Source organism: Delphinus delphis, chromosome 2 (assembly GCF_949987515.2).
Source record: "Delphinus delphis chromosome 2, mDelDel1.2, whole genome shotgun sequence".
Classification (NCBI taxonomy): Eukaryota; Metazoa; Chordata; class Mammalia; order Artiodactyla; family Delphinidae; genus Delphinus; species Delphinus delphis.
In genome coordinates this window covers 2,448,778-2,474,509 of record NC_082684.1, presented here as the reverse complement: position 1 = coordinate 2,474,509, position 25,732 = coordinate 2,448,778, and the positions used below count along the sequence as shown (strand labels likewise).

General features: G+C 45.6%; 1 protein-coding gene across 10 annotated transcripts in view; it reads left to right on the top strand.

Moving 5' to 3' along the window:
* KLC1 (kinesin light chain 1) overlaps nt 1-25,732 on the top strand; it is a 58,375-nt gene that overhangs the window by 18,111 nt on the left and 14,532 nt on the right. For 5 of the 10 annotated variants that reach the window (XM_060003851.2, XM_060003850.2, XM_060003847.2 and 2 more), the window contains exons 4-13: nt 2,998-3,076; nt 3,571-3,796; nt 7,847-7,934; nt 8,549-8,650; nt 11,508-11,681; nt 11,827-11,926; nt 16,435-16,484; nt 16,570-16,637; nt 17,977-18,085; nt 21,551-21,712. In XM_060003851.2, the coding sequence (XP_059859834.1) occupies nt 2,998-3,076; nt 3,571-3,796; nt 7,847-7,934; nt 8,549-8,650; nt 11,508-11,681; nt 11,827-11,926; nt 16,435-16,484; nt 16,570-16,637; nt 17,977-18,085; nt 21,551-21,712 (1,158 nt within the window). The remainder of the gene's footprint in view (nt 1-2,997; nt 3,077-3,570; nt 3,797-7,846; nt 7,935-8,548; nt 8,651-11,507; nt 11,682-11,826; nt 11,927-16,434; nt 16,485-16,569; nt 16,638-17,976; nt 18,086-21,550; nt 21,713-25,732) is intronic. The other 5 variants (XM_060003853.2, XM_060003849.2, XM_060003854.2 and 2 more) reach the window with 3 other exon arrangements.

The window sequence follows — 25,732 nt, the reverse complement described above, 5'->3', positions numbered from 1 at the left end:
ATACTTTGTAAATATAAAATAAATGCAAAGAGGTGCCATTGCCTTCAGCGAGGCCTGTTGCAGCTTGAGATCTCCTGAGCATCCTCACCCTTTGCGGTCTGGCTTCCATGCACATCCCGCTGCTGGAATGCTTTTCCTTTAACAGTGCCCTGATCCAGTCGCCTGAATCCAGACTCGGGACTGCCTCTGTAGTTTGTAGTGGATCCTCACTTTCTCTTTGCAGCGCTCTGCCCTGCTCCCAGGATGCCATTGGTTCTCCTGCGCCCTCGCTCGTGCCTCCTTGGCCTCCTGCGGTTCCTGGATGTTAGGGTTCCCCAAGGATCGTGGTCTTTTCCTTCTTCTGTTGGCTCTCTCTGGATGTTCATCCCAATCTCGATTACCGTTTTTCGTTTACTGTTTATTTCTGATTCAGTTAAGTTTTTTTTTAAAGTAACCTTCTTTATTTTGGAATAATTTTAGATTCACAGAAAAGTCAGAGGTGGGGCCTCTGGGAGGTAGTGTGGGTTAGATGCAGTCATGAGGATGGGGCCACCGTGACGACATTAGTTACACGAAGAGCAAGAGACCCTAGGTCTCTTGACGTGATACTGTAAAGAGAATTCCCACATGCCCTTCACCCAGGTTCCCCTAGTGTTAACATCTTGTATTGCCGCATAACGTGTCTGAGTTAACTTGGGGCGCTGTCTGTCTCCAGAGTACCGTAGGCTGCATGGCTTAAACAACAGAGTTAATTTCTCCTGGTTCTGGAAGCTGCAAGTCTGAGATCAGGGTGACAGCTTGGTCGGTTTCTTGGTGAGGGCCTTCTTCCTGGTGTGTCCTCGTGTGGCCTCCTTGGTGCATTTGTGCAAAGAGAGAGAGAGACACACACACCTAGAGTCTCTTGCTCTTTGTGTAACTAATGTCGTCATGGTGGCCCCATCCTCATGACCGCATCTAACCCACACTGCCTCCCAGAGGCCCCACCTCCAGACACCATCACACTGACCATTAGGGCTTCAACATAGGGATGAGGGGGTGGGGAGGACAGACATTCAGTCCCTAGCAGTACGTTTGTTAAAAGTAAGAAATTAACGTTGCTATTGCTACGTCACTATTAACAGAACTACAGCCTTTATTTGGATTTCACCAGTCCTTCCATTAGTGTCCCTTTTCTGCTCTCGACTCCAGTCCTGGATTTCACATGGTATTTTGAGCTAATGTTTTTAATGCCTACATAGTCCTAGGCATGTCCGCTACATGATCTGTATACCGTTGAGGTCCACGTTTGTGTCTCCAGTCTGAGCCCTCGTCCTAAGACTGCAGGAGTGGTTTTGTGTATTGTACCAGCAGACCTACACTTGCCCTGTGTCTTAGCTTGGCTGCCATAACCAGATACCATAGCCTGGGTGGCTTAAAGAGCAGATCATTTACTTTCTCATAGATCTGGAGGCTGGAAGTCAGACATCAGGGTGCCAGCATGGCTGGTTTCTGGTGAGGACCCTTTTCCCAGCTTGCAGATAGCTGTTTTCTTACTATGTTTGCACATGGCAGGGTGTGGGTGTGGGGGGAGGGAGAACTAGCTCTCTGATGTCTCTTCTTGTTATTAGGGTACTAATCCCATCGTGAGGGCCTCACCCTTGTGATTTTATCTAACCTAATTTCCTCCAAATACCATCACACTGGGGGTTAGGGCTTCAACATGATTTTGGGCACAATTAGTCCACAGCACCCTGTTTTATGAGGCATACTGTATTTCTCCCTTGCATCTCTAGGTCAGGAGCAACTGAATGTTTTGATTTAAAAGCTATAACTCCTGTAGGTTGCTGTGGGAATAAGAATAGAGAAGTGGATTCACCTGGAAAACTGGATAACATTGAGCAGGGGAAAGCTAGTCTCATAGAATCAGAGACATTTAAAACATTTTATTTGGAAAACATGTCTAGCTTGGAGAAGAGATACAATGAGCTAACCCTGCCTCCCCTTTTAGGGGGTTCGCATGATAATTTTTCTGCCCCGTTCCTCCTACCGCTGCTGGTGCATTTCCTTAGCATGAGGAGTTCTCCTGTGAGACCCAGGGCTGGGGTCAGATTCAGGAGATTGAACACAGGCGCAGTGCTTCCTCTGTCCTCTGCAGCCCAGATTCCATTTTTTGTTGGTTATCTCAGCAGAGTCCTCGATGACGTTTTTCACTCATTCCAGGATCCAGTTCAGGACCACATGTTGGACATAGTGGTCCCGTCCCTTTAGTCATCTTTCATCTGGAACAGGTCCTTTCACAGAAAGAAGAAAGCCTGTCTTTGTCTTTCGTGACATTGATGTTCTTGAAGAATACAGGCCAGTTACTTCATAGATTGTTCCTCCGTTCGGGTTTGTCTGGTGTTTCCTCATGAGTGTGTTTGGATTGTGTGTCCCAGATGGGAATGTTATAAAGGTGACAGGTGCCTCTCGGGCCCCTTCCAGAGGCAGATGGTGTCCGTCTGTGCCAGGGCGCCGCTGAGTTCTCCTGGTCGAGCTGCTGTCTGTTCTCTCCAGCGCGTACTCACTCTTTTTACCTGAGGGCTCATCTGTGGGGAACACGAGTCATAGGCTGTCACACTGCTCTTAGGGGTCCTGCGGTGGAGATGCTGGGTGGGGAGGGGAGTGTCCAGCCTGCCAGTTCTGCGGTGTTCAGAGATTTGCCATTTTAATCGTTTGGTTTCCAAATAAAATTTATTTCAAGTAAGGGCTTCCCTGCTCTTTAAACTTCTGTAGGGCACGGGTGACGACTAAGGCACAGAGATGCCATCGTGATCTGTTCTGCCACTCCTGCCCGGACAAGTACTTTGAGTTCAGTCTAGCAGGCCTTTTATTACTCTTTACTGAACTGATGGATAGACCAAATTGTGGCTAGTCCTATGTTTGATCTGAAAAACAAACCATCTTTTCTATTTTTAGTTTAAATGAAATTTGTATCAAAGATTTCCAGTGCAGGATTTATAGTATTTGTAAGACTAATATTGTCCTGGGTTGGTTTTATAGGAGGACAAAGACACTGATTCCACCAAAGAACCTCTGGATGACCTCTTCCCAAATGACGACGACGACCCTGGTCAAGGAAGTAAGTTGGGAGTGGTGGTTAAATGGCTGCATGCAGACGGAGGTGGCGGGTCCTCTTGGGGTGTAATTGCTGTCATTAGCAGGCGGTGGCGTGCCTGCAGCCTGCCTCACAGCAGCCCTTGCACACTCAGGCTGCCTCGTGGTTCCCCAGAGAATTGCGAGTCGTTTTCTCGCTGGGATAGAGTAACGTGTTGAGCCAGCCCTTGTAAACAGGGGCACGCACCAGCAGTTCCGACGCGATCTGTGGATTCTCACGGAATGAAAGGGCAAAAGAGTTTTCCTGGGGCCAAGAGCAGTCTCACCACACTGTTGGGGCGCGTGCGGCATCCCCGACAAGTTGCTGGTGTTGCCTCGCCTGCGCAGGGAATGCTGGACAGGTTTGGTACAGTGGGGACCACGTGCTGACCTGGACCAGAGCCAGAGCGGGGAGTGCTAATCAGCTGGTGTCATCGGGTGATTTTCTCTATTGCCTGAAGTGAGCCCTTCTCTGTGTAGTGCAGCAGCAGCAGAGCAGTGCAGCGGCGGCCGCCCAGCAGGGTGGCTACGAGATCCCCGCGCGGCTGCGCACCCTGCACAACCTGGTCATCCAGTACGCCTCGCAGGGGCGCTACGAGGTCGCCGTGCCCCTCTGCAAGCAGGCCCTGGAGGACCTGGAGAAGACCTCTGGCCATGACCACCCGGACGTGGCCACCATGCTGAACATCTTGGCCTTGGTGTACAGGCTAGTAGTCCTCATTTTATTCTCTTAATTTTACCTAGAGACAACGTTTTTAACGAGCTTGTCCTAAAAATACGTTTCTGTAAACTGTTATGAGCTACTTTTCCAGCCTTATCGTCCATTTGTCTTCACACAGCCAGGGGTTAAGTTCAAACATTTAGCAAGCTCTCTGGCAAGAGCATGACCCTGAAGAACAGACGCTGCCTGGGGCTCCCAGGCAGCCGTCCAGGACTAGCCCACAGCACCCTTCGCTCTGGCCAGGCTAAGCTCTTTTGACTTTTTTCCCCACAATACTTGGTATACCAGGCTCCTTCTGCCCACCCTGCCTGCCCGTATCCCCTGCCTTTCTGAGGCCTTGTCAGCTCTCTCTCCTTTCTGAATCCAGGGCTCCACGTGCCCCTTCCCAAGTTGTGCCCCTTAACCCTGTCCCTGCCTCTCTCGCAGCGCTTGCCCTGTACTTGGCCTCCGGGTGATTTGAATTTTGTCATCTCTTCTCCCGGGATCCTGGCTCCTTGAAGTTGAGGACCAGGTTGTCTTCTTGTCTCCACCTTGAGTCACTTGAAAATGTTTGCTAACTCAGAAGCCTTTGGTGAACTTCCTGAATGGAATTAGATAGTTTGCCTAGGCACTGACTGGGCAGTGGTATGTGGGAGCCCTTTGTCTGCTTCTGTCTTTTAGCCGAACTGACCTGAAATCGAGCAGGTCGGGGTGTTACTCACATGCAGGACTGGTTTGCTGTGGCCACTCCAGTGTGGTGGGTTTCAGGGAACTGCTCCATTTTTTCTTTGTTGGTTTGGTTGTTTCAGTTTAGCCAACAGTTTTGATCCAGATGTATGTAAGACTTTGGGCTGGTTTCTGTGAGACCCTAAAGATGGATACATAATACCTGTTCTCAAGGAGAAACCAGAACGTGGAATTTGAAGTCAGGAGAGTTCAGTTTGTATCTCTGCTAAGTGGCCCCTAGACAGAGGATGTTGTCCAGAGCCCTTAGCTTTTCTGAGCCTCTGAAGGGTTGCGGGGGATGTGAGACATGGTGTTACCTGGCACTGTGAAATAGTCAAACAGCATCATCTAAACCTGTTTCTAAAGGAACTGAGAACCTTGTTTAGAGAATAGGCTGGCTATGTTCATATGTAATTATAGAAGCAGGGAGACTGTTGTTAATAAAATAACAGAGAAGTGGGAATTCCCTGGCGGTCCAGGAGTTAGGACTCTGCGCTTTCACTGCTGGGGCCCGGGTTCAATCCGTGGTTGGGGAACTATGATCCCATAAGCCGCTTGGTATGGCCAATAAAGAAAGAAAGTAGCCCAGAAGTGTTCATGGAACAGAAAGATGCCTTCCAGCTGAGAGGATTAGGGAAGGCCTAATGGAGGGGTGCGAGCGCTTTCTGCGGCCTTGAAGGGTGTGTTTGGGGCAGACTCCTGCATCCTGTTTGGCAGTAGTAAGAGATGGGGCTGAAAGGACTGGGCACTCTGCAGGTGCTAGGTCTTAGAAGAGTGGCTGTGGGGAGTGCACAGGACCTGAGGGGGCTGGAGCCTGGAGGCAGGGCAGCCCGGCAGGAGGCAGCAGCATGGGGCTGGCGGGGATGGAGCTGGGAACCTGAGCAGGGAGTGGGAAAGGAGGGGGAGGGCTCCATGAAGAGAAGAGGAGTAAACTGTCCAGAGAGAGAGGTGATGGCCTTAAAGAGCACCGGAAGGAAACTGAGCACTGCCATGCCACTGCTGCAGCTCCAGGCCACTGCCGCGGCTCGGCTTCGAGAGAGCACAGCCTTTTCCATGCCGCATAGCACTCTGTTTTACAGGTAGTCCTGACATTTTTTGACAGGTTCCTGCTGATGGACATTTAGGTTTGCAGATTTTTACTGTTACGCATTATTGTAAGAATTCCCTAGTCACAGGTTGCATTTAAAATCTTGGTAGATTATGCTAAATTTCATTCCAGAAAGATCTTTAAAAAATTTACATGCCTACGAAGAACATGAGAGTTTCTGGCTGATGGTAGATATTTTTATTGTAAATGAGTTAAATAAAAAATGTGCGTAGAATGCCACTGGAATTTGTTGTACTTAGGGTGCGTGGTCACACAGATGTCATTGTGCTGGGTGCTGGGACTTCGGTGGCCTCTCCTCAGTCTTGTGTTTTTCCTTCGCACTATAGCGTGAGAGTTTACTCATGTCAGCAGAACATTTGAAAAAAGTTAGCAGCTATGTATATATTCATATTTAATGTTGTGTTCTAGAGCTGTACCATAACTCTATTTCAACATTTTTCTGTTAAGGGACATTTAATTTTAAGCTTTTTGTGGGGGGGCATTAATCTACTGATGAACATCTTTTGCTCAAGTTTTGCTCAGGATTTTGTATTTTGTTTTAGTGTCAATTCCTAAAGCGGGTTAGAGTATAAGCATGATACGCGGGCTTCCCTGGTGGCGCAGTGGTTGACAATCCGCCTGCCAATGCAGGGGACATGGGTTCGATCCCTGGTCTGAGAAGATCCCACATGCAGCAGAGCAACTAAGCCTGGGTGCCACAACTACTGAACCTGCGCTCTAGAGTCCGTGAGCCGCAACTCTTGAGCCCATGTGCCCCAACTACTGAAGCCCACGCACCTAGAGCCCGTGCACCGCAACGAAGAGTAGCCCCTGCTCGCCACAACTAGAGAAAGCCTGCGGGCAGCAATGAAGACCCAACACAGCCAAAAATAAATAAGTTAAATAAATAAATTAAAAAAACAAAACAAAACATGATACGCTTCTTGGTACATGTTGCCCAGCTGCTTTCGGGAAGGTGGTGCCAGTTCACACTCCTCCTCCTCCATCACCAGCCTGGGGCTGGGCTGCTTGTCTCTTATTCTTTATTAATGGAGAAGTGCAGCATTGTGTATTAATTTGTATTCTGTGATTGTGTGTGTTTAGTCATTTGTATCCTTCTGTGAATGTTCTGTTACCTTTTTTTAATATATGTTTATTCATTTATTTTTTGGCTGTGTTGGGTCTTCGTTGCTGCACGCAGACTTTCTCTAGTTTTGGCGAGCAGGGGCTACTCTTCGTTGTGGTGCGTGGGCGTGTCATTGCAGTGGCTTCTCTTGTTGCGGAGCACGGGCTCTAGGCACGTGGGCTTCAGTAGCTATGGCACGCAGGCTCAGTAGTTGTGGCCCAGGGGCTTAGTTGCTCCTTGGCATGTGGGATCTTCCCGGACCAGGGCTCGAACCTGTGTGCCCTGCGTTGGCAGGCGGATTCTTAACCACTGCGCCACCAGGGAAGTCCAAAACCTATATACTTGGCCAGAATTAGTGTGCTTCGGAGGATCTGGAAGGCTTATTAGCCCTTCCAGTGTTCTGCAGGACAGTCTGGCTTCTGCAGGGCAAAGCCTTGCTGGGCAGCCGTTCTTACTCAGTTGGGAAGTATGTGTACTCAGTCTCACAAAGTAAGTAACTGGTTTGCAGCCCCATCATCAGGTAGCACTTAAACCAGGGGGGCTGGGCTGGAGGTGCTTCTGTCTCCCCACTGTCAGCAGGACCCTTCGCCCCGCCCTGCTCCAGCAGACACTGCGGGGTGCGTCCTGGGCTTCTGTTTCACAGGCTTTTCCATGGCACGTGGCGAATCATTAGCTTCTTAGAGCAGCTCTGTGAGTCACGTCCTTCCTTTTTAGGTGGGCCGACTGCGACTGTGGAGCCCATGTGACATGCCAGAGCCACGCAGCCGGTAGCTGGCAGAACTGGGTGCAGACCCTGGGATCTGTTCCGTCTGCCTCTCCGTTCTGGATGGCCTCGCTTACTGTGTGCGGGGTTATGGGGGTAGTATTGTCCCAGTGATCTAGATGGGAGGGCCAGGTTCAAAAGCTAATCAGGCCCGACTCCCAGCTCACCTTGCCAGTACATTTATTGATGGAGTCTTTTTCTCCTACATTAGGAGTGTTTTTAATAGTCTTAATAGCTAGCGTCTATTTTTTAACAACTGAAGCTTAACTTCTATTTCTTTAGTTCCAAAATTACATTTTACAGAGATGTAGTAAGCTGTGTCTATAACACTTAACTGTGTGTTTTTCAATTTAGAGACCAGAATAAATACAAAGATGCAGCTAGTCTACTGAACGATGCCTTGGCCATCCGCGAGAAAACTTTGGGCAGAGACCATCCTGCGGTTTGTATACTGGTCCTTTCATTCTTTTTATATATTATTTTCCCTAATGTATTTTTATACCCATCTCATTTTAATATTAAACTCAACAGGGAAGATTTAAGAGCTGCCTTTTCACTGGATGGCACAGGTAGGACTTCCCTCACTTAGTACAAGTGATGAGCCTCAGTGCTGGTGACTCCCATTTAGCAGGTGTCAGTGTGCACTTCAGTTGTTTATCACCCCACCTCAAATGGATCACGTACTGTGTTTTTTGATCCTAAATCAAGTTGCATGTACTTCTGTAAATTTTTTCATAAAGATTTTGTATTGTCTCTTTATTAAAATCTGGTCAGATTTGCATATAGATCTATTTTGGTTGGCTTTGTGGCTTTCAGTGAAATTAAAAAAATCAAGATCCTGTTGATGTTGATTTGTTAATTTTAATATTCTGCAGTGTTCCTTTATGCAGTCTGTCTGCAGACAGTGAGATTGCTCTTTCGCCTTTAAGTGGAGTCATGTTCCTTCATCCAGCTGAGAGCTCTTCCCCGCACATACTGGGCGTGATGAGTGTGTGATGTCTCACATCCCCTCCACTGCTGTCGTTTACTGTTCTTCACGGTTCCCTGTGTTGGTAGGTGGCAGCAACTCTGAATAACCTCGCAGTGCTTTACGGCAAAAGAGGAAAGTACAAAGAAGCTGAGCCGCTGTGTAAAAGAGCTCTGGAGATCAGAGAAAAGGTGCGACTAAGGACGGTTCTCCTTGAGATGCTATGTTTTATGCTTTTAAATAACTCACTTTTTTTTTTTTTTAATAACTCACTTTTAAGCTTTGAGATAGGACCACTGTGATATATCATTACTGACCATTTACTGAAAATAAACCCTTCAGTCAGGTGGGCAGCCCCAAACGCAGCCAGATGGGCCCATACACATGGGAGTTTAGGAGGAGTGGGTATGCAGAGGGTGGAGCCTTGAGTCTGCATGCCCTCCCAGCCTGAGGCCTAGAAATGATTCAACTGAAGAAGGAATTTCTCAGGCCTGTAGGTGGAAGGCACGGGGGCATTTCATTGACGGTGGGGCACGTGCCTGTCAAGAAGAAAAACATTAAAATTTTAAAAATGAGGTCAACAAATATGCTTATGAAACTGAAGAAAATGAATAATTGTTTTTGAGAACTAAAGAGTAACTCAGAGCTGGAGATTAAGTCAGTCATGGATGTGTAATGTCAGCTAATACAGTTTATAGTAATTAGGTATTTTTTTAAATGTAACTTGTTAATTTCAGCAGTGCTCTGGATGACCGTGTATTCAGATGTTAGAGACTTGGCAGGTCCATGCCGTGACTTTTTTTTTTTAAAGGTTATTTTATGACATATAGGTTTGTTTATTTATTTGTTTGTTTTTGGCTGCGTTAAGTCTTGTTGCTGCGTGTGGGCTTTCTCTAGTTGCGGCGAGCAGGGGCTACTCTTCATTGCGGTGTGCAGGCTTCTCGTTGTGGTGGCTTCTCTTGTTGCGGAGCACAGGCTGTTGGCGCGCGGGCTTCAGTAGTTGCAGCATGTGGGCTCAATAGCTGTGGCTAGCGGGCTGTAGAGCGCAGGCTCAGTAGTTATGGCGCATGGACTTAGTTGCTCTGTGGCATGTGAGATCTTCCCGGACCAGGGATCGAACCCGTGTCCCCTGCATTGGCAGGCGGATTCCCAACCGCTGTGCCACCAGGAAGTCCAATGCCATGATATTTTGATTTGACTTTTTGTGTCATTATTTACCATTGATACTGAGCAATCAGTCATTTAATTTTGAGTTATATGGCAAGGACTTGGGAAAGGGAAGATGAAAAGGGGCTAATTATCACATTATGCAGGTAAAGTTTTGTCCATGTTGCCGTCTGCATAATATTTACAAAATAAAATAGTCTTTATTTATTTATTTATTTATTTATTTATTTATTTGCGGTACGCGGGCCTCTCACTGCTGTGGCCTCTTTTGCTGCGGAGCACAGGCTCCGGACGCACAGGCCCAGCTGCTCCGCGGCATGCGGGATCCTCCCGGACTGGCATGTGAGATCTTCCCGGACCAGGGATTGAAACCGTGTCCCCTGCATCGGCAGGCGGACTCCCAACCACTGCGCCACCAGGGAAGCCCTAAAATAGTTTTTATTTTATTTTTTATTTATCCACTGAGATTTTGAGTGGGCTGGGGTTAAAATCAGGGAGAATCACAAATATATCAAATTGAGGATTATGAACTATAGGTGATGATCTGTCAGATTCATTCATATATATTTGCTCTTTCGTTCAGTCATGTAGCAGACATTTATTGAGGACTTGGGGGCTCCCTGCTTGGTTAGAGTTGGCGATTTCAAATTAGACACAGTCCTTTCCCTGGGGACACAGTGCAGCAAGCAGACCTTGGGAATGCAGGTGCTTTGGCTTCTAGCCTAGAGCTCAGGGAGCACATAGAGCAAGGGCTTCTCCAGGTACAGGGCTGGGACTGTGCTGGGCATGGCCTCCCACAAACGGCCAGCGTTGGAGCTGAGTCTCGAGAACCGAGGTCAGAGCTTCCCAGGCAGGGAGAGGAAGGGAATGCAGAGGGGATGGAGAGGCAGCCTGCCTCATTGGGGACTGTGTAGGTAAAGGTACAAGGTGAGAGACTGGATGGCTGGCTCAGGTCCTGAGGAAGCAGTGTAGTGTTTGGTCGTCCACCTGTGTGCCAGCACCGTCCTAGATGCTGAGAGGACATTACATCCAGACATTGAGACAAGGCATTTGCATACTGAGGCTTACGTCTTAACGGGTGAGAGTCTAGGCGATAAAGGACTAAATAGATAAGACAGTTTTGGGTAGTGATACTTGCAAAGAAAGAAAAAAACCAGGTGATGTGCTTGTGAGTAAACTGGGTGGGGATGGGCTGAGGGCTCCCTTAAATTGGATATAAGGAGGTCCTCTCTCAGGGGACCTGAAAAGAGACCTGAAAGATGAGTTATTTAGTGGAGGGTGGGGAGCAGGGCAGTGCTGGGAGAAGAGTGTTGGGCGTCTGGGACAGTAAGTTCAAGTTCGAAGAGCCCTGAGGTGAAGTTTGAAATGTGAGGGAAGTGGTTTGGGATGCTCAGAGAATCTGGGTCTGAATGTGAAGGGATACGTAGGATGTGAATTGAAGAATTGGAAGTTTCCTTTGAAGGCTGTTCTGTGCAGGGATAAGTGTAATGTAGTTAGACTCAGAAGGGCCAGGTGTAAGTTCAGGCACTTCAAGGACTGGGTGGCCATATTAAACAGCCTTTATAAAACCCAGTTTCCTCATCTTCAAACTGTGCATAGTATTGCCTACCATGTAGGATTATTATAAGAATTAAAGACACTAAAGCACGTGAAGGAAATCAGCATAGTCCCCTCCCCGCAAGAATAAGGAGTTCAACAAATTCTGGTTAAGTTATTTTTATTATTGCATGGGGAGCCATTTAAACATCATAAGCCTGGAAACAAGGCACAGTCGTATTTATGTTTAGAACGCGCCTTCTCATGATAGGGTGGAGAATGGATCGGATGGTACCATGTGAAACAAATAATAAGTGTTTCTAATACACTATTTTTTATTCCCAGGTTTTGGGAAAGGATCACCCCGATGTTGCCAAGCAGTTAAATAACTTGGCCTTACTGTGCCAGAACCAGGGCAAGTACGAAGAAGTAGAATATTATTATCAAAGAGCCCTCGAGATCTACCAAACCAAACTGGGGCCTGATGACCCCAACGTGGCCAAAACGAAAAATAACCTGGTACGTTGACAGAGGTACAACTCTCTCGATAGAGCCAGATGACTTTCTTCCTGAAATCTGAACTCTGTTTCATAGCCTAACCTATAAATAAGCACGTATGCTTCACTTACTATGAAGAATAGTAAGGACTTTGTTTTATTTTAAGGCATCCTGCTATCTGAAGCAAGGAAAATTCAAGCAAGCAGAAACGCTGTACAAAGAGATTCTCACTCGCGCACATGAAAGGGAGTTTGGTTCTGTAGATGGTAAGAAATGTACTTTTGTTTCTAAGCAGATGCAGTTGTAGGATGCATTAAACATAGTGATTTCCGTGAAGCAAAAGGATAAAAAAAAATAGTGATTTCCAGCTTGAACTTGGTAATACACAAGTCATCACAGTATTTTCAAGGTAGAATTTAATTTGAATTTTAGAAATGATTTTCCACGGAGCGCTTATTGGAGAGGATGTGACCCGGTCTGAGTGAGTGCCCTTCGACTCATCATTCATCATCCAGTGACCGTGGTGAACCCTGCGTACCTGCCCTGGCATTACCGATAATGGAGTCATGCAGCCTGTGGTCAGGGTGATGGGCCACGCGACCCTCACCGGAGTCCACACGTGCTTTAGGCACAACCTAGATGCACTGACTCCAGAAAGCCTTCCTGGAGTCATTAGTGCTTTCTAGAATTGCTCTGTAATACAGTGATTCTCAAAGTGCCGGCAGGAACCAGCAATTTCAGCACCACCTGGGACCTGTCAGAAATGCAGATTCTCGACCCATCCCAGGCCTGCTGGGTTGTTTGACAGCCTTAAGGAGCTAAGGCCTGTCTCCTTTGTATCCCTTAAAGTATTGTAGGTGCTTAATATTAATATTTTATAAGATTTTGATTGCTCAGTAAAACAATATTTGTGTGTTACATAAGGCATCTTCCCCCGTTTACTGCCTATTACATAAGGATTTCAGAATGTGAACAATTGTTACTAGTGTGTGGGAAACCTTAGAATTCGTGGGGAAAAAGGTTTTGATTAATAAATACTTTCTTCTATAGAGAGTTTCTAGAAACTACTTTTGAAAAATCTTTGAAAAGTGTATTAGTTTTCGTCTGTTAACAAGTGGAGCAGTAAATCTCTTCCTATCAGAAGATCGTGATGCCTCAGGCTCATCATTTTGAAAATGGATTCTGTTTGCAGTTGGGCCAGGATTGGATAACAGTCCACCTCCCTGGACTTGTACAGTTCACAGGGCACTTTCATGTCCTCGTCTAACTGTAGAGGCCTTGCTGGTTTTGTGTTGATTCCAGGCCATCTCCTTAGTGCTTCTTTCAAAAAATTTTACTCTTGGGGAAGACTTGTTTCCTTGCGATTTGCTAGCTTCTTTCTACTAAAAATAGTAGCATGAAGTCCAGTTAAAGTTAATTGGGTTCTAGTTAAAAGCAGTTTTTCTGTACTCAGATTTATCCTCCACACAAATGTTAAAACGTAGGACAGAAAGGCATTTTTTCTTTAGGCAAGATGCACATGTGTCCTGGTTTGCTGTCGGGGCGTGGCTTTCAGGTCACAGGGCCTTCTTGACTACAGTGCAGCATTGAAACCCATGACCTGGTTTGTTGTCAGGAAATCTAGTTCTCTTAACTGGTGGATTCTTGTCTGTTCTAACAATAGGGTTAGGTTAGTACATAAAGCTAAAAGTGCAGTAAATAACAGTGTTATTAAGCTTTAAATACTGTTCACTTTTTTTTTTTAAATAATTGTGATATACAATTATTTTTCAAGTATTTAAACAATTGTACGAGCACCACTAACTGAATAATCCTTCCATTCCCCCCACTCATTCGTAAGGTCATATAAATTCTTTATCAAGTCAAGGGTTTTGTTGCTGGTGGTAGTGGTAGTGGTAATGGTGGACCATTCCTCTCCATTTATGCAGGTATTGATTCTTGTACCAGTTGCACATCTTCTTGGCTGCTGTGGTTTTGCAGTGAGGCGGGGTGGGGGTGAAGTTAGATATGTGATGTGACAAAGTCTGTAAGTACTCTTCCTTTTCAAAACTTCCCTGGCTAGTCTCACCATTGTTAATTGAAGTATAGTTGATTTACAATGTTGTTAATTACTGCTGTACAACAAAGTGATTCAGTTATATATGTACATTCTTTTTTTTTTATATTCTTTTGCATTATGGTTTATCATAGGATACTTATAGTTCCCTGTGCTGTACAGGAGGCCCTTGTTGTTTATTCATTCTGTATATAATAGCTTGCGTCTGCTAACCCCAAACTCCCACTCCACTCCTCCCCCACCCCCCTTCCCTTTGGCAACCACCAGTCTGTTCTCTATGTCTGTGAGTCTGTTTCTGTTTCATAGATAGGTTCCTTTGAGTCATATTTTAGATTCCACATATGAGTGGTATCATATAGTATTTGTCTTTTTCTGACTTACTTCACTTAGTATGGTAAGCCCTAGTTGCATCCATGTTGCTGCAGATGGCATTATTTCGTTCTTTTTTTATGGCTGAGTAGTATTCCATTGTATATATATACTACATCTTCTTTATCCATTCATCTGTCGATGGACTTTTAGGTTGTTTCCATGTCTTGGCTATTGTGAATAGTGCTGCTATGAACATAGGGGTGCATTGTATCTTTTTGAATTACAGTTTTGTCTGGATATATGCCCAGGAGTGGGATTGCTGGATCAAACGGTAATTCTATTTTTAGTTTTCTGAGGAACCTCCATACTGTTTTCTATAGTGGCTGCACCAATTTACATTCCCACCAACAGTGTAGGAGGGTCCCTTTTTCTATACCTTCTCCAGCATTTGTTATTTGTAGACTTTTTAATGATGACCATTCTGACTGATGTGAGGTGATAACCTCATTGTAGTTTTGATTTGCATTTCTGTAATAATTAGTTATGTTGAGCATCTTTTCTTGTGACTGTTAGCCATATGTATGTCTTCTTTGGAGAAATGTCTATTTAGGTCTTCTGCCTTTTTTTTTTTTTTTTTTTTTTTTTGCGGTACGCGGGCCTCTCACTGCTGTGGCCTCTCCCGCTGCGGAGCACAGGCTCCGGACGCACAGGCCCAGTGCCCATGGCTCACGGGCCCAGCTGCTCCGCGGCATGTGGGATCCTCCCGGACCGGGGCACGAACCCGTGTCCCCCGCATCGGCAGGCGGACTCTGAACCACTGCGCCACCAGGGAAGCCCCCTTCTGCCCATTTTTTGATTGAGTTGTTTTTTTGTTGTTGAGTTGTGGGAGCTGTTTGTATATTTTGGAAATTAAGCCCTTGTCAGTTGCATCATTTGCAAATATTTTCTCCCATTCCGTAAGTTGTCTTTTCATTTTGTTTGTGGTTTCCTTTGCTATACAAATATTCATTCTTTTAAAGCTAGTATTTAAAACTAGTTTCATTCTTCTCCTATGACATGCCCAATAATCCTAAGAATAGTTAACCACATACTAGTCTTTTAGTTAAAAACAGTTTAAATATGTAATCTTATTTAATTTTCTCAACAGTCCTGTGAAATGGGTCACACGTTACTCCATTTTAGGAGCGAGGACACTGCAGGCTAAGCGACTCGCCCAGGATGGGTAGCTTATGAGTGGTTGGATTGGGTGGGGGCACAGGTCTTATTCTCCAGAAACCTCAAAAATAAGTGAAGAGACGGGATCATGAAAATCACCTATAATTTCATCACCCAAATATGTCTTAATCTTTTGTGTCTTTCCTTCCTTTTTTGCCAATTGATTCGCAAAATTGAAACCACACTTTATATATAATCATGCATACTGCTTATTTTCTTTTATACTTGTAGCTTAAGCATTTTTCATGTCATAAAAGTATTTTCATAACCTTCACTTTTAAAAAATATTTATTTATTTGTTTTTATTTTTGGCTGCGTTGGGTCTTCTTTGCTGTGCTTGGGCTTTCTCTGGTTGCGGTGAGCGGGGGCTACTCTTTGTTGCAGTGCTCAGGCTTCTCGTTGTGGCTTCTCTTGTTGCGGAGCACAGGCTCTAGGTGTGCGGGCTTCAGTAGTTGTGGCACACGGGCTCAGCAGTTGTGGCTCGTGGGCTCTAGAGCGCAGCCTCAGTAGTTGTGGCACACGGGCTTAGTTGCTCCGCAGCGTGTGGGATCTTCCCGGGCCAGGGCTCAAACCCGTGTCCCTTGCACTGGCAGGCAGATTCTTAACTACTGCGCCACCAGGAAAGCCCATAACCTTCACTTTTAAGACTGCTTATCCTCCATGATGTGGGTGCATTAGTTGGAAGCTTTGGATGAGTGGTATGTGTCAGTGTTCTCAAAAGTGAAGAAAATTTTAAAGGAATATTGATTTGTAGTTTTTCCATTTTTGCTCCCAACATCTTACTACTATTTCTTAGACTTTTGTTTAATGTTAGCTGTTCAAATTCTAAGTAGTCCCAAGTGTTACGTGAGGGTTCTAGCATTAAAAGTTTCCTTATAGGGACCCTAGCATTTGTCCGTGTTTTTGGTCGTTGCCTACCCTGTCTAGGTTGGTACCTTTGATTCCATGTCTTCTGTTCACAGAGCTGCATGTGAATGGCCATTTCCTACTGGTTTCTTGTGGTCTGGTTCTGTCTTCATAGTCTTTATTCTCCATTGTGAAACCTTGTCTGTCCATGATGTGAAAAGTAATATCTGAGAAGGATCATACGGAAAACAAAACAGAAACCTTGCAGTTGCTGAAACTTGACAAATTCCACTTTGTGGGCTCTGTTATGCTTCAGTTTATAGTATGTTATTTTTTCTTCCCTAGATGAAAATAAACCCATTTGGATGCATGCTGAGGAAAGAGAAGAATGCAAAGTAAGGACATACTATTTCGAGAGATTCTAAATTGAATATATTGCTTAAGATAATTATTCACTTGAAATTATTTCCTATAATTTAGGGAAAGCAAAAGGATGGGACTTCTTTTGGAGAGTATGGTGGCTGGTACAAAGCCTGCAAAGTTGACAGGTACGTCTGCTTAACTGAAAAACAAAGACACAGCTGTGGAAGGTGCTAATGCTTCAAAGGTAGCTTGTAAATGACCGAGTGTGTAAGTTGCTTAAAGTGGTGTGGTTGCACAGTCCCTGATTTTCCACAAATTCCAATACAAATTCCATAACTTCGTAAATGAGGTAATTCATGTACACAAAACCCACCGTAATATGGGTCACGTGGGTAAAATATTGGTTCTATCCATTAATGCTGTGTCTAAGGCTAAGTACCAAATCGCAGGAGAAGAGATGACTAAATGTAGACACAACATTTGAGGTCGCCATAGAGCAAACTCACGGGAAACAGGCCAGCAGACGCGCAAAAGCCAGCACTTTGCAGGTGTGTCCAGGTGCACACCCCAGTCTCCCGCAGCCCTCAGGGCCTCCGTGTCTGCGGAGGGTTGTGTGAGCTCCTTCACCAGCAGCCCATGAGCCTGTGCAGATGCCCGTTTCCTCTTCTGACTGCAACACCTTTCCTGCAGTCTTTTTCCTATTTTAACTTTTGCTCACCCTTTAAGACTTAGTTTACCAGTCTTCTATTTCAGAAAAACTCTCTGAACCCCTAGTTTGGAACAAGTACTCCTTCTTTGGGTTCCCCATAGCACTTAGCATAACTTCTGAATTGCATGTGCTTTGTTTCTCCCAATACTCTGTAAATTGTCTCAAAGACATGGAGTATAGCTTCTTTATTTCTAAAGCGCCTGTCATCAGTAAGAAAAGAATCTCTTGAAGTATGTCTGTACTAAAATGAACTAGACTTATTTCTCGTTTCTTAGTAAGAGTGCTCTGTGAGGAGTGCAGAAGCACTGTCTGTGTGCACACTGTTTGTTCATCCTTTCGCACACACAGCCGTCATTCTGTGACTCAGATCTCATTGGTGATGAGTTTTGGATTCACTTTGCTTCCCCTCTACTTGTAGAGGGAGGGGAGAAGGTAGATAGCAGCATTAAAACATGTGTCCTCTTTACTACCTGGCACAGTCAGCTCTGCCCCCGATGGGGGGAGAAGCCTGATGGTCACTGGACAGACCCAGAATAGACATTTTTGTTGAGACTGCCCGGTGGTCTGTGGGAGCAGCCACAGACTGGAGAGAATACAGGGGCATGTCCCATCAGCCACAGGGCTCAGTGCAGTAGGCAGGGGATGCTTGACATGGAAGAGCCTTTTAGAGTTTTACAGTTAAAAAAAAGTACCATAGAAATTTAAATAATTTTAGCCAAACATAAGTCTGTTTGTCCTTTAGATTATGTGCTGTTGATAGTGGTTGCTCTAAAACTTATATTTTATAGTTTTGTATATCATATGCTTTCTTACAGTCCAACTGTTACAACTACTTTAAAAAACCTTGGGGCACTTTACAGACGTCAAGGCAAATTTGAAGCTGCAGAAACATTGGAAGAAGCAGCCATGAGGTCACGTAAACAGGTCAGTCAAAAACCTTCTGTTTTTAACTTAGCCTTCCGTATTGATTGATTGATTGATTGATTGATTGATTGTACGCGGGCCTCTCACTGTTGTGGCCTTTCCCGTTGCGGAGCACAGGCTCCAGATGCGCAGGCTCAGCGGCCATGGCTCACAGGCCCAGCTGCTCTGCGGCATTTGGGATCTTCCCAGACCGGGGCACAAACCCGTGTCCCCTGCATCGGCAGGCGGACTCTCAACCACTGCGCCACCAGGGAAGCCCTAGCCTTCCGTTTTTAACTTTGAGTTTAATGATTCTCTTTTATGAGACTTACTGAAACCTTGATTTAGAAATAGAAAATGTTTACTGTTCTAGTTTGTACAAATAAACTTATATTGTTCAAGCGACGATATAATGTAAATATATGGTAAATATGACACCAAAAGCACGAGCAACAAAAGCAAAAGTCAGATTCACCAAAATTACAAACATTTGTGCGTTCAAGGACACTATCAAGAAAATGGAAAGACTCACAGAATGGGTGGACATATTTGCAAATCACATCTCTGAGGAGGTCTAGTGTCCAGAATGTATAAAGACAAAAGGACCACCTAATTAGAAAACGAGCACAGGACCTGAGTAGACGTTTCTCTGAAGACGCTATACAGCTGCCAACAAGCACATGGAAGGACGCTCAGCGTCAAGAGCCATCAGGGGATGCAAAGGAGAGCCACAGTGAGGCGCCACCACACACCCACTGGGATGGCTGGAGTTCAAAACCAAAACAGAAATAGCAAGTGTCGAGGAGGCGGTGTAGAGACTGGAACCCTTGTGCACTGCTGGTGGGACGCAGAATGGTGCAGCTTCTGTAGAGAACAGCTTGGAGGTTCATCCAAAAGAGAAGCATAGAGTTCCTATCTGACCCTGCAAGTCCACTCCTAGGTATACACTGGAGAGAATGGAACACAGGTACTCAAAAGAAATACAGCCGGTTCTCGTTATTCATGGTACTTATGTTCTATAAAGTTGCTTTGAACACTGAATTAGCAAATACTGAACCATGGTTCCTAGGGAGATACAGAGTTATGTTCCTGGGAGCCTCTGGTCACATTTACTTCGATCAATACATAACCTTGTTTTAGGTGTGTTTCTGTTTAAAGACACCTTATTTAGTATATGTTGTTGATTCATTAGCATCGGATTCATGGCCAGCAGCACTGTAACTTGTGCCTGAAGAGAGCTTATCTTTCTCCATAGGGCACACCCCAGCCTTCTTGCGCTTAGGAACACCAGAGGACACTTTTTCACCGTTTTAAACAGTGAAATCACTGACTGAAATGCGGAAAACATGGCACCAGATGATTTAGACTCGGGGAGGGAGGATGCTTGTTCACATTACAAGCTGAAACAAGAAAGCAGAGTGTCACCTTGTTCGATCTTAGCTGGGGATGTGCGTGTCAGGTGACTCGAAGTTTTCTCCACTTCGTGTGTCTGTGAATGACCATGAAAGCACTGCGAGTGTTGATTTTAGGATTACAAATACGTTTTGGTCAGTAGGTGAATTAGCAAATATGGCCTCCGTAAGTGATGATGGTTGACTGCTCCTGTGCATATACGTTCGTGGCAGCGTTACTCTCAGTAGGCTGAACCAACACGCAGACACAGGTTCGTCGGTGGATGGATGGATACACGAGGTGGTATATCCATGCGATGGAATACTATTTGGCAATAAGAAGGACTACCGAAGCACTTTGCTTCATCAACTGAGGTGTTTTAGTTATGCTGAAATACAGTTGTAAAGAACATTCAGGAAAAAGGCTTAGTTCTTGCCCCTTAATTACCAGTTTTAGAGTAAGGAGTTAATGTATTGCTGCGTATATATATGCATATAAAGATGGCAGGTTTTGTTTTCTAGTTTTAGTGCTGGAGGGACAGGTGTGGCTTTTTCCCCTGAATGGTGTGTGTGTAGCCTATTATGCAGTTGTTGGTTTAAAGCCACCTTTTGGCTGGGATTAAAGTTACCCATAGGTACCTTAGAATTTTTTCCTTCGAGAGATTCTGTGCAGAGGGATTAGAGAAGGCCCAGCATAGGTGTTGTCAGTGGTGCTCTCCTAGCTTGTGCCCTGCAGGAGCCCCTTTCTTGAGTCCTGTCGTCCTTCCCAGGTCTTTTGACTCTGAGGGGCTACTGTTCAGGGGAGGGCGCCCTGGGTGTAGGCAGCGTGGGATTCTGGCTCGACTGGTGGTCCGTGGTGCTCCTTCATGACCAGGCTTTGCTGTAAACCAGTGCCAGATAGTGTTTATCCAGCCAGTGGTGTCTAGAGTCCTGAGCTGCAGATGTTTAGAGAAAGGGATGTTGCTAGTGGTGTGTTGAGAACAGCCCCTCCTGCGCCTGGGAGGGCCACGGTCCGCTTCACTGTGGAGGTCACCGCAGCACATGGTCTGTTTGGGTATTGTGCCCCCCTGAGGAGGAAACCCTCAGGGTCAGCGAAGGGGCAGTATTTGCATGAGCTGTTCGGGTTGAGATTCCATTTAGAACATAAGACATGCTGCACCTGGTCATCAGATGGTGCTGAAATGCACATGGAGAACGTTTGCTGCTGGGTGTTAATCCAGTTATGTTTCCACTCAGATGTGCGTGGGGTGATTGTTGAGAAAGTAGGCGAGTGCTTGCCGCTGCTCATCGCTCTGTGGAGTAGGAAAGTTTGCTGTTAAAATGCCTTTTGTTAAATAAGTGGCTAATTTTTTTTTTTGTGGTATGCGGGCCTCTCACTGTTGTGGCCTCTCCCGTTGCGGAGCACAGGCTCTGGACGCACAGGCTCAGCGGCCATGGCTCACGGGCCCAGCCGCTCCGCGGCATGTGGGGTCTTCCCGGACCGGGGCACGAACCCGTGTCCCCTGCATCGGCAGGCAGACTCTCAACCACTGCGCCACCAGGGAAGCCCTAGTGGCTAATTTTTAAAAATGTTATACTGAGAACAAAGTAATCCGTGAGTTTTCAACCATGTACTTATTTTGGAGGCATGGAACACCAGGCACTTAATGTTAAAGTGTCAAAAACTGGGCAGTTTCCCAGCGTCTCACCATGAAACTTCCAAACACAGAGTACAGTTGAGAGGATTTTATACCCGTGTACCGCCTCCTAGATTCAGTCACGAGCATCTCTCCCATCTATCCATCCTTCAGTCCTTTTTTTTTTCCGATGCCTTTCAAAGTTGTATACCTCAGTACACTTCCTTTTAAATACTTCAGCGTGCACATCATAACCTGGAGCTCAGTATTTGTTTATAATTTTTTAACATTTGAGGTAAAATTTACATACGGTGAAATGCACAAGTGTTAGGTGTACATTCCTGAGAATCACTGTTCTGATTTTCCCTCCAATGTTTAAGAACTTTTTTTCCCCTAATATACATTTAGTTATCTTAGAAATTCCCAATAAAACTTAAGTGCTGATGGATCACACCCTTTTCCCCCTGCCTGGCTCGCAGGGTCTTGACAATGCTCACAAACAGAGAGTAGCTGAAGTGCTGAATGACCCTGAGAACATGGAGAAGCGGAGAAGCCGCGAGAGCCTCAGCGTGGATGTGGTCAAGTACGAGAGCGGCCCTGACGGAGGGGAGGAAGTGAGTATGAGCGTAGAGTGGAACGGGGTAAGTACAGTACACAGCGCGTGCTCAGCCCGTGCTGCGAGGCCCCGGGCAGCAGCCTGGGCCGTCTCCCACCGGGAGTGCTTTTTGGCATCTCCTGGCTTAACTGCTAGACAGCCTACTTTTCTCAAATTAAATACGAATTAAGCTTTTTGTAAGTTCCTCTGCTAACACTGAAGTCTGTTATTTGTTTGAAGTAGTAATTTTCTTCTTTTTAGGAATCCATGAAAGCTGTTTGGCTTAACCTTGAGCACTTCAATGCTGATTGAGTGTCCTGGTTTTTAAAGCATAATCCATAATTTGGTTTTATTTTAATAATAGGATTAGTGTGGCAGATCACTAACTCGCTTTTTTAACTTACCCATTTTCATTGCTAACTTCAGTGCTCCTAATTTCACTGACGAGGCTGCTGTAGATTTTGTTAGAATTAATTTAAATACTTCCAAGGAAAAGGGTGATTCAGACAGAACTCTTCTGTAGAAGAGAACAGGTCAGGAGTGAGAATGTTAGGATGGCTGCTCTCCATGTCCCAGCTCAGTCCACGGAGGGCCCAGCGGCTCATTGCTTTCCATGGTTACCTGCCGGAGGCTTTTGCGTCCCGAGCATGTGCCTCTGTTAGAAACACGTCGCCTCTGTGGCCAGGCTCTGCCTCTGCCTCTGTGGAAATTCTTACCACCGCTGTTTCTCCAGTATTGCCTTTCGGACGTTTTCTTTCTAGTGAATTTTTGTAACACGTGGGTAATTTTTTTGTACATTGAGCTGGTGTCTTTGGAATTCTGCTTTTATGGGGGAGGGTTGAATGCAGGGTTAGGTTTAATGCATCCAGTTGCAGTGTTGATTTTTTTGAAGTCACGTAATGCAATTTGATTAGTTGTAATTGTGCAGATGTTTTTCCAAATGGTAGTTTGGGGCTTTCTTATAGTCTATCTTTTTGAATCTATTTATTCTTTGGGATTTTCTACAGCTGTAGCAATTTGGTAAGGGTCAGCACTCTAGTTGACATTTTATACAGAATGTTGTTGGCCAGGCTTTAAGGGAGAGCATCTCTTTCGACTGTCTTTACCTGGCAGCTCCCTTGCTTTGGTTTCCCTGTGCCAAGACAACCAATCAGCATCTGCTTTGACCACTCACCCTGTCGGGCAGTCGCCCAAAGTGAAATGAGGGCGGCGCTGCCCTACTCATGTCCGCGTCCAGCCCGCACTGTGTACTGTACTCTCCCCGTGGTGGCTGTTGTCTGCGTGCTTTGTGTAGAGGGCCCCTCCTTTCGCTGGTCTTCAGGAGCCAGAGGGCAGGGTTTGATCATTTAGAATGAAGTTCTGGAGGAGCTTTCTCTTGAGACAGTATTTCTAGGTCAATCTTTTTATGAAATCACGTGAAAATAAAATTATTGACATCTCAGAGTTCTATTACTGTCTTCAAGACTGAGACTCGGGGGTGAGGGAGAGCTGCTTTCATTCCTCTGTGGAGGGGCGGGCGGGCGGGCGTGACGGTGCGGTGGGCAGAGGTGGGCACCCCCCCCCCCCCCCCCGTTCCTGCTCTCTGCCCTTCACCGCACATTTCCTCTCTCACTGTGGACATGCTGTCACTCAGGACACACACGCACACGCTGGGTGCTGGATACCTTTTTACTTGACTTTTAGACACTAGCGACTGCATCTTTGACAGAATCCACCCCAGGGCGCTTCGCCTGGGCTGGATTCAGTTGACTGAAAGAATCTAGATTGCAGGTCATCCAGTGCAGCGGTTCCTAAATTCACTTTGAGCAGCAGAAGGAACCCTCGCAGAAGGAACCCTCCCTCAGATGGGGCTTATGTGAAGCAGTAAGTAAATAGAGAACTGCTTGGGTTAACCAGGGAGGGACAGTCGAGAGCTGGCGCCTGAGGCCACCGCTCAGACCAGCACCGCCCCCAAACGGGAGGCCTTGGCTCTCAGACTGGTTTCCTTTGGGAGCTCTGAGGCTCTGAGAAGTTAGTGCCGCTCTTCCAACACTTGACTTGAGTTTTATTTTCAAAGCATGCATTTATGTTTTAAAAAGAGGCAGGAAAGGCAGTATGCACCCTTAGGTGGTGTTTGGTTTTTTCAGCATCTCTTTTGGAGTATAATTGCTTTACAACGTTGTGTTAGTTTCTGCTGTATAACAAAGTGAGTCAGCTATACATATACACGTATCCTGTATCTCCTCCCTATCCCACCCCTCTAGGGGGTCACAAAGCACCGAGCTGATCTCCCTGTGCTTTGCAGCTGCTTCCCACTAGCTGTCTGTTTTACATTTGGTAGTGTGTATAAGTCCATGCCACTCTCTCACTTCATCTCAGCTTACCCTTCTCCCTCCGCATGTCCTCAAGTCCATTCTCTGTGTCTGCGTCTTTATTCCTGTCCTGCCCCTACGTTCATTAGAACCATTTTTTTTTTTCAGATTCCATATATATGTGTTAGCATACGGTATTTGTTTTTTCTCTTTCTGACTTAATTCACTCTGTATGGCGGACTCTGGGTCCATCCATCTCACTACAAATAGCTCAATTTCGTTTCTTTTTCTGGCTGAGTAACATTCCAGTGTATGTATGCGCCACATCTTCTTCATCCATTCCTCTACCCTTAGGTGCTCTTCAGACCCAGCTTTATTGAGGTGTAACTGTGTGCAAACAGAGGAGCCCATTTCAGGCTCACCTTGGTTTAGAGGCTCACGCACTGCTGTCCTCACATTATCTCTGTCCAGGTGTGAGGATGAAATGTTTAATGCTGTCTCTGCATGAGTGCAGATTTCCCTGGGGTTACAGGGCAAGCAGATTAAGCATTGTTGCTATTTGCAGCCACTTTCCTGTGTGCATCAAGATTTTCTTTGTTATGCAGTCAAGATAAAAGATAAAAATAAATTGGGAGTTGAGGTGGGCACTGAGGCTGGACCTGTCTGTAACTTCACGTTCAGATCACAGGTTCTCTAAGGCAGCCTCATTGTTCTTGTTTACTTTAATCATAAGAACTTGTTACCCGTTTATAATGAGAAAATGCTGTTTAGGTTTTATTTTATATTGGGGTTCTACATTAGATTTTAATTTTTTTCAAAAAGGATTTCAGCGCTCCTTATAAAGTTTGGAAACCACTGCTGTAGGGAAGGTGCTGAGCTGCTCTGTTGGGGAAGACGCACACAGCCCTCACTTGGGTTTTCACAAACATTCTCACAGGCCACCAGGCGCAGGCCTTCTCAACACTCAGAAATAACATGGACCACAAAGGGCAGTGTGGTCAAAGACGAGACAAACTAGGTTATATGATAGTTACTCCCCGCAGATACTGCAAGTCTGGATCAGCAGAGAACTGAATTGTATGCTATTAAGATATAAGAAACGTAAGGCTCCTGGACATATTCTAATTCACGTGAAGTTTCTGGATGAGATTCTTGACATGGTAGATAATTTGTTTAGGGAAGTACAGTTCTGTTCTTTTTCTAGGTACCATAGAGATCATAATTGAAGTACTTGAAAATGTAACTTCATCAAATGTTATCTTTGTGTAAACTGTTCAGATCTAAAAGTCACTGTCGAGATAAGTCTCTTACGGTCCTGCTTCTAAAGATGCAGATGCTCTGTGCATAGTGACCCTTCCTGGGTAAAACTGACTTCACGTTAACTGTGAGACGCACATGTGTCAGTCACCGGGACCCAGGTCCCCACTGGGCCACGCAGGAGCCTTGGGGCTGCACTCTAATTAAGGAATTGCCTTTGCAGTGGTCCCACTAGGCCACCAGGAAACATCACACGTCTTACATTCTGAGCGGAACCTGAGCTTCACCTGTGCTGGCCTTTCTGTTTTCAGAGCGCCAGTTCTCTACTGGGGTCCTTCTGAAGTAGCCCCACCCCCATGTCCCCATCCTTTTCATACTGCTCCCCATGTTAATGTTTCTAAAAGCTTTTAATACACTAAACTCTTTCCCAAGATTACTGGGAATGAGGTAGCTGTTAATTAGAAATAATGTTATTTTTGAAAAATAAAAATTAAACTAGGAAGACAACTAGAATAAAC